This window comes from Rutilus rutilus (assembly GCF_951802725.1).
Source record: "Rutilus rutilus genome assembly, chromosome: 17".
Taxonomy (NCBI): Eukaryota; Metazoa; Chordata; class Actinopteri; order Cypriniformes; family Leuciscidae; genus Rutilus; species Rutilus rutilus.
The window spans coordinates 20,981,899-20,990,797 of record NC_140230.1 but is presented as its reverse complement, the minus strand read 5'-3'; the positions used below and the strand labels follow the sequence as shown (position 1 = coordinate 20,990,797).

General features: G+C 37.5%; 1 protein-coding gene across 1 annotated transcript; it reads left to right on the top strand.

Annotated features, from left to right (window-relative positions):
* Nucleotides 1-38: 38 nt before the first annotated feature.
* Nucleotides 39-8,187, top strand: ddx61 (DEAD (Asp-Glu-Ala-Asp) box helicase 61). Its single transcript, XM_084384941.1, has 14 exons — nucleotides 39-179; nucleotides 943-1,904; nucleotides 2,037-2,100; nucleotides 2,198-2,302; nucleotides 2,424-2,553; nucleotides 3,102-3,248; nucleotides 4,674-4,768; nucleotides 4,870-4,992; nucleotides 5,134-5,262; nucleotides 5,471-5,587; nucleotides 6,052-6,115; nucleotides 6,210-6,311; nucleotides 6,439-6,647; nucleotides 6,746-8,187. Exons 2-13 carry the CDS (start codon nucleotides 1,729-1,731, stop codon nucleotides 6,636-6,638), a joined length of 1,452 nt encoding a protein of 483 aa, XP_084241067.1. The 5' UTR covers nucleotides 39-179; nucleotides 943-1,728; the 3' UTR covers nucleotides 6,639-6,647; nucleotides 6,746-8,187.
* The last annotated feature ends 712 nt before the right edge of the window (nucleotides 8,188-8,899 follow it).

Sequence of the window (8,899 nt, the reverse complement as noted above, 5' to 3'; positions counted from 1 at the left end):
CACCTGATTGGTCGACGTCGCTTTTTCGATGCGTTTACGTACTCCGAGATCAATTCAGCGCACGGCCATGTTAAATCTCTAGACGGAAGAGACAAAAGCCACAGCAACAAATAATTTCTCAAGAAACATTCGAAGAAATAATCATATCCACGAAGATTCAACTCCTTCAAATTTAGGAGGTAAACATAGTCAAACATGAATTTAGTTAAAATAGACATTTATCTTTCCCAACGTGCACAGCGTCTCTCTCTTGCGCTCGTATTAGCATTTAGCTAAGCTATCCTGTCTTAACAAAGTACCGCTGGTAGGTTGAGTTAGCATGCTGTTTAATAGTATGTTTTAAATATAGTTAACCGATCTCTCAACCCAGGACACAAAGTTCACTCTGTCCCCAGAAGAAAAAAAAACGTTTTGCGCTGAGTTGTTCTTATATAATGGTTTGCACTATATTCGCGAACTCTTTCGTTGAATCGGAAACGAAAAAAACTTTGTCGATAAACCACCTTTGTGGTGCTTGTCGGCTAGCTCAGTTAGCTCCGCTAACAACTCCTGACCCTCGCGCACAATTTTAGCTTCAGAGCTTAGCGTTAAACCTTTAGCTAATTAGTGAAGGACCTTAAATCAGATTCAAATTGAAACAGATGTGATATTAATCCAAATGGGCATACGAATTCCAGGCGTTTACACACTTTTAACAAGTGTTTGAAACTGTTAGCTAAACGCGGGTGTCTTGTAACGTTACACAGTTTGTGTACTGAAAGTGAGGTATTGTCGCAGAACTGTACTAAGATATATATGCTCGGTTCTTTTTAATATGATTTGAACACAACTGTTCATGTGTATTTAAAGAGAAACTGCGAAACTAACCCTTTGCTTGATGTCAGAAATAGCCTGTCATTGATATGAAGCTAATTTTTTTTTTATAACTTTCATATTTGGCAGGTGTTCCAGGATTTCCTCCACTAAAGTGTTCAGGAACTGTGACAGTAAAGTGAGGAGAAACGAGACATCGCGAAGCCAAGAGTGGAAACATTAATGAACTGTTAACTTAATTTTGGACTCGTAATCCTGCATTGACTTTCAGTTTGAAATCCCTCAGTGTCGTTGGAGTTTTTCAGCAGGTTAAAATACGAGCGAGTGACACTGAGCAAAATTTGAAATTCCTTGTGACGAAGAGAATACTAGAATTTTAAGAGCACATTTAGAACCCTTAGCTGAGCCTCGTGCTTTTGAATGTAAATACTTTATACTTTTTGGATACCAAAAGGAAAACAGAGGGTACTTCAGGATTTCTGCAATCCAGCTGTTAAAAAAAAAATTGAAAAAAATTAAAAGTGAATACTTTGTCACTTTTCAGGGATAACGTAAAAGTGACTTTTGAAAGGCATTAATAGATTTTTGCTCACTTGCATTTTTGAAATCCTTGTGCAAGACTTGAATTTTACAAGTACTTGTTTGCTAGTTGTTTTGTACGTTGACTCTAGGCTTGTGATATATTTATTCATATAAATATAATTTTCTCCTATTTTGGGAGAGCTTATTATTAATAATTGTTATACGCCAGACACTCTTTTTTTTTAAGAGGTCTGTACGTACCGGAAACTGTTTACACAAAAGCGCATTGAGCGTAACAGTAACACAGTTTGACAAATAGCTCAAAAGTAGCAAAAAAAACAACAACAACAAAAAGATACATTTGATTGAAACCGTTGAGGAAAACATCTGACAATGGCTACAGCGAGAACAGAGATCCCTGCTTCAGTCATGCAAATGACCAAACAGAATGGACAGTCCAAGCCTATGACCCTCCAGTCAGGATCACTCACTTCCTCAACACAGTCAGGAAAAATACCTGTGATGCCCCAGAAAGGAAGCAGTATACCCCGAAGCAGTGGCGGTATCAGGTAGTCTTTATTTAATACAATTTGAAGAGTCTGGTACCTTTTGACATTGATGCCTCATATTAATCATGTTAGTTGAGCTGTTTATGAATAAAATAATTAAGTCTTGTATAAAGTCGAAATCATTTCTTTTAGGTTTGGAGATGACTGGAAGAAGTGCCTGCAACTTCCACCGAAAGACATGAGAGTGCAAACCACAGTAAGTAATGAAACCGGTTTCTTATTAGATGGTTATATTGGAATGGGTTGCTGGTGTCCCTTTTTTTAATTTATTTGTACGCCCTAATATTTGACAGGATGTGACTGCAACAAAGGGGAATGAGTTTGAAGATTACTGCCTTAAGAGGGAACTGCTGATGGGTATATTCGAGATGGGCTGGGAGAAGCCTTCCCCTATCCAGGTAGTCTAACCTGTGTACACTTAGAAAATAAACTGGTCTATTTGCTTGGCTTATGCCTTTCAGAATGGTTGTCAAATGAGCTTGTCCATATATTTATATCCCTCATTGTTTGTCTCTGTAGGAGGAGAGTATTCCCATTGTCTTGTCAGGGAGGGACATTCTCGCCCGAGCTAAAAATGGCACAGGTAAAAGTGGAGCCTACCTCATCCCCCTCTTGGAAAGGATTGATCTGAAGAAGGACCATGTTCAAGGTTTGACATGCATTGAATTAATTATTTATAAAATTCTTTACATTATTTACATATACTAGCCATCAAAAGTTTGGGGTTAGTATGATGTCTCTTATGCTCACAAAGCCTCTATTTATGTGATTAAAAATACAGTGACATTGTGAAATAATATTATTGCAAGTTAAAATATTTTTAAATGTTATTTATTCCGGTGATAGAAAGCTGAATTTTCAGCATCATTACTCCAGTGTCACATGATCCTTAAGAAATCATCCTAATATGGTGATTTGCTGCTCAAGTAACATTTCTTATCATTGTTGACAACAGTTGTGCTGCCTGATATTTTTATGGAAACCTTTTTTTTTTTCAGGAATGTTTGATGAACAGTTTAAACTGAACTGTATTTTTGTTGCCATGTAAAAGTCTATGACTGTCAATTTTGATCCATTTAATCCATCCTTGCAAAAAATCTGGCTGACCCCAAACTTTTGCATATATACATTTATATACTCTTGTATGTGTGTGTGTGTGTGTATACATTTATTTTTATTTTTATAACTTTATTTTAGCCTTAGTAATGGTACCAACTCGTGAGTTGGCTCTGCAGGTGAGCCAGATAAGTATCAACATGAGCAAGCACCTTGGTGGCGTCAAGGTTATGGCTACAACAGGTGGCACCAACCTGAGGGATGACATCATGCGTCTTGATGAGACTGGTAATTGGACTTCTCTACCATCCTTTGAGTTTCCCAAGTTTTAAAATGCTTGTGATTTGAGAATTAAAGAAAGGGTTATAAAATTTAAGTCAAAAAAGAAAAAACCTTTACATTAACACTTACAAATGGCAGCCTTGCAGGCAATCTTATGGTTAATTCTTCATTGAGCATTAAAGTTCAGTGAGTTCTTCAGTTTGAGCTGGAAATTTGCCCTAAGGCGGCGCTTTAAATTACTTGTTTTATCGGGATGTCACACCTACCAACTGTTTTTCTGAAGTCTTGCCAGACCACAGACATTTGAGCAATTAAGTTGTGCTTCCTTGTTCCTTAAAGAGCAATGATGTTTCATAAGGAGTCTCATAATTAAATGCACTTCATTATAATGCAGGGTTGTCCAATCCTGTTCCCGGAGGGTCAATATCCTGCAGTTTAGCTCTAACCTCCCTCTACACACATTTGCTTGTAGGTTTCTAGCATTCCTGATGACCGTGGCCATTTCTCAATGTGCGTTCTTTGACGATTGATGACATAGTACGAGAACACAATCGCTTAAGTTTAATTCCAGTACTCGAGAATGCAAATACAAGAGGACGCATGGAAGTACCTGGATTTGTTCTTCATATCGAGGATGCATCCAATGCAAACTTAAAGGACAAGTTCGGTATTTTACACTTAAAGCCCTGTTTTCAGATCGTTTCTGATGAAATAGAACGGTTAAGATTGAAATTTGGACACATGCTGCTGGCCTGAGTATTTTCGGTTTCTGTGGTAGCACCCCCCCACCTCCACAATGGCTGCATAGGTGCACTGGAACAATCCTTCCTAAAACGCATTAAACTTTCGTTTACAAAGATGTGAAACTCAGTGGTCAAGGGTGTTCATTGATATGCTCACACAAAAATCGCTGCTAAAGATACTTGTCCTTAAGAGAATCGAACCGATGATGTATGTACGGATGATGGCCTGTAAGCTTTAAACTTCTCGTTGCCGCTGCAAGATCGCAAATACGCGACGTTCTTGGAATTGAGAAACATCCTTTCATTAGTTGGTTTAGGTGTGTTTAATTAAATTGGACCTAAAATCTGCAGGATAGTGGCCCTCCAGTAGCAGGATTGGACACCCCTTTTATAATGTGGTTTTCAATCCTGGTCACCCACCGCTCTGCACATTTTGTATGTCTCAGTTATCTGACACTGAATTCAGTTCAGTTCATGGATCTCTTTCCTAATGAACTGATGATCTGAATCAGGTGTATTAAATAAGGGAGACATGCTAAATGAGCAGAGCGTTGGGTCCCCAGGACCAGGATTGAAACTACATATGGGGCCTAGTCATCATGGCAGTTTTTTTTTTGTATGTATTTAAAAGAATTTAAATACAATCCCTCTTTCTCCTTCTGTTAAGCTTAATATATTTTCTCCCTAGTACATGTTATAATAGCTACCCCAGGAAGAATCCTTGACTTGATAAAGAAAGGTGTGGCCAAGGTTGACAAAGCTCAGATGGTTGTGATGGATGAGGTGAGAAAAATAATGCAAAAAGAGTTAATTTCCAACTAAGCATCCTCTCTAAATGAATCATAAGTTCAATGAGTTCATAATATCCGATTCGTTCTTCACAGGCTGACAAGTTGCTTTCTCAAGACTTTGTGGTGCTTATTGAGGACATCATCAGCTTCCTGCCCAAAAACCGTCAGATTCTTCTCTATTCTGCCACTTTCCCCACCAGTGTGCAGAAATTTATGGTGAGAGATACTGTTTTTATAATCATCCTAGAGTTTTTGAAGCCGAATGTCTATTAATGTGTAAAACATTTTACTATATCCAGATTATGTCTCATATAAATTTACTTTAATCATGCTAATGACTCCTGTCCCGTTGTGTAGTCCAAACACCTTCAGAAGCCATATGAAATCAATCTGATGGATGAGCTGACATTGAAAGGCATCACTCAGTACTATGCCTATGTGACAGAAAGACAGAAAGTGCACTGTCTCAACACACTGTTCTCAAGGGTAAGCAGACATTCCCTCCAGCATCTGCTCTAGATTCAACTGGTGTTTTGCTTGGTTTCCTTTTGTATGACTCCAAAGCTGCTTTGGCATACTACATTTGAGTAACTGTATTATCTTAAAGCCTTTTTGAATGAATTGTTCTCACCTAGGGAAAAAGTCGTTTCATATTCTCTTTTAATTCTATTTATTTGATATCACTTTTTCCTAGCTCCAAATCAACCAGTCCATCATCTTCTGTAACTCCACTCAAAGGGTGGAACTCCTTGCCAAGAAGATCACACAGCTTGGCTATTCTTGCTTTTACATCCATGCCAAGATGATGCAGGTCAGCTTCAGAAGGCAGCTACATAATTCAAAAGTTGTTAAGAGTTATATATAGAGATATATTTTTTTTTCAGTAAGGATACATTGAAACAATAGTGAGGGTAAAGACATGTATATTGTTAAAAAGATTTTAAATTTCAAAAGATTGCTGTTCTTTTGAACTTTCTATCCCTGAATTTTTTTTATCATGGTTGGTTTCCACAAAAATACTTAGCAGCACAATAGTTCAACAATGATATTAAGAAATTATTCTTGAGCACCAAATCAGCATATTAGAATCAATCATGTGACACTGAAGACTAGAATAATGGAGTAATATTTTTAAATTACATTTGAAAGTAAATTAAATTAGAAACTTTATTTTAATTTGAAATATTTTGCTGAGCATAAGGAACTTTTCAAAACAGTACTACTTTTGAAAATTAGTGTGTTCTTGTTTTTCTAAATTATTTTCTATTATCACAGGAATACAGAAATCGTGTGTTCCATGACTTCAGAAATGGACTGTGTAGAAACCTGGTCTGCACAGGTATGGATAGCCACATTCGCAGCACTCTTCCTGTTTTTAAGGGATTTTCCTAAATGTTTCTGAAACATTTTTGGTGGTGTTTTACCTGTCACAGATCTTTTCACAAGAGGAATTGACATCCAGGCTGTCAATGTAGTCATCAACTTTGACTTCCCCAAAAATGCAGAGACGTACTTGCACCGTATTGGTCGATCAGGTAACCATCAACATCAGAAGTTAACATTATTATTGTAGGGTTTCCATTTATCATTTGTGTTTTTTTTTTTTGTTTTTTTTTTTGATCTGTTTGTTAATTGAATTGAGTTTTCTCTCTCTGTTCTCAGGTAGGTACGGTCACCTGGGTCTGGCCATTAACCTGATCACCTCAGAAGATCGTTTCAATCTAAAGGGCATTGAGGACCAGCTGATGACTGACATAAAGCCCATACCCAGCAGCATTGATAAGAGCCTGTATGTGGCAGAGTTTCACTCCCTGAACCCTGATGAGGAGGAGGCTGCTCACAAAGCAGGCGAGCTTAATTAACCCTTACTGGTAAGAAGGCCATGTTCTGAATGACCTGATCGGAAGCACTTCAACTTGTTTATACAGATGTGATTATTCAGACATACCAATATCTCCCTTTCTTTCAGGAGAATAAAGGGACCAATGCTTGGCATTCTGCACAATTTCTACTGAAGACAGACGCAAAGATGACTTTGTTTTTTTGTTGTAGTTTATTTTCTCACCAAATGCTTCAGTGGTCTGGAACTGCCATGGTAAAATGTGATCAGCTGCCACAAGTTTAGGGGCCGGTATAAAGTCATTAGGCTTGTTCTCTATGGACTCACTGAGGCAGCTTACCATTTTTCCATTTGAAGCACAATAAGCCACTGTTCTTTGGACCCAGAGCATTGGCAAAGACCATTTACCATCCATAACTGCTGTTCATAAGGATTTTGCCCCCTCTTTTATTTACCAGAAAAATAAAAATAGAAAATAATGGAAGGAGAGTTGGTGCCAAAAACAAATTCCCAAGCTTTACTAGGAGTACATTTAGTGCTATCTATCCATCGCATAATGTGAAAGGTTTTTGCGCATTATATGATGAGATTTACTTAGAGCTTTACAGTTGATCAGGGAAAACTAGGGAGGTTTGACACATTCATAATGGTCTTCTGTTGGTTGTTTACAGCCTTGTGTGTGTAATTATCTTGAGAGAGGCTTGTGCTTTCAAATGCAAAGAGACTTTTTCTTTGGCTAATTTGTCTCATCACCATGTCATCTTTCCCAAAAGTTTTTGAAAGCATCCAACACTTTTTTCTTTTTTTTTTAAATTCAGTCTCTGCATTTTCACTCTGACTTCAGCCATCTCTATCTCTCTAAGTGCCTTAATCTATATACTTCCTCTGGGTAGGAGGGAGCGCTCTAGGTGTGCAGTGCAAAAAAAAAAATCTGCTTTGGTCAGGATTGTTAGTGGAAGAAATTGTTACCAGCTAGATTTAGACTTGTCTAATACCTCAAACCCATAAATCACTTGTTCTCTATTTGACCCACTGGTTTGTTGGTAGTGAACAGTACCTACCTCAGCATTGGCTGGGTGAGCAATAGATTTGCTTGTGTCTGACAACCAGGTATCCCAGCTCAGATGTTTGGTAAGGCAGGACTTTTAATTTCAACAGTTCAGCCTGCATTTCTTTTTAAAACTGACAGACAGTTTAGGTTGTTCATTTTCCCCAGATGAAAGAGTCAGGTTTTATTTCATTGAAACAATGTAATGTGATTGATCAGATTCAATCTTTCCCCGATGGCGTCTAATGCACAGAAATAATTGAAGTAATGTCCTTTACAACATATCAGCACACATGCTGAGATGAAATGGCAGCTGTAATAAAGTTGGTAGCTCTTGAAGTGTACACTTTGTCCCCTGTTGTACGTGTTGAATTGTGCTCTCTGCCATGTGTTGTATTAAGTAGATGTATGTTTTACTGCGAGGATTTATGGGATAATGGCCAAAGCTTTTTGCTCCAAATGTCAATGCCAGCCTATTCTGTCCCTTCTCTTTTAAACAAAATAAAGTCCAGCATATTCTCCAGATGTTTGTGTTCTTTTCTAAATACCTTAAATCAAGGAAACTATAATTTTGTCATATGAGTGACCTAATTGGTATTGGTACTGAATAAATATGCTTATTTTTATAGTATAGGCAATATTTTTTCAACCTTGTTTTAGGTCGATGTGGTTATAAGCTATTTTCTATTTTGTGCCTTGAATCTCACCACCACCAGATAAATTCACAGCTCATTTGTATAAATGGCTGCATGCTATCACATTTCTTCTTAATCTACATGGGTTATTTAAAATAAGGTAAGCAAGCAAGTTTTTCACACAAGCATTTTTCTATAATGTTAAAATAGTTTTTAGAGTCACAAATTAAAAAAAAAGGTTACACTACATGCACGCTTTAATTTACATCTTGTTCAGTGAAGCTTGAGATTAACGTTATAAAACGTGGCTATGAACAGAATGGAAAAAGCCACATGGCTCAGCCCACACAATACCAACAAACTGAACAACCAAACAAGGCAAGTTTTAGAAAAGTGAACAAGTTGCCAATTACAACACAAACAGCACTGTGGGGCTCTTTGGCTGAAATGGAAGAAACTCTCAGACATTAATCTCTTAAGCACTTCAGCCTCTTTGGGAGGCTAAAGAAATGCCAATTCTGTGAAAGATCAATATTAGCCCCTGTCTGAGGAGGCCATGTACGGTAAGTTATAATATCACACTTTGGAAAACTAATTTTG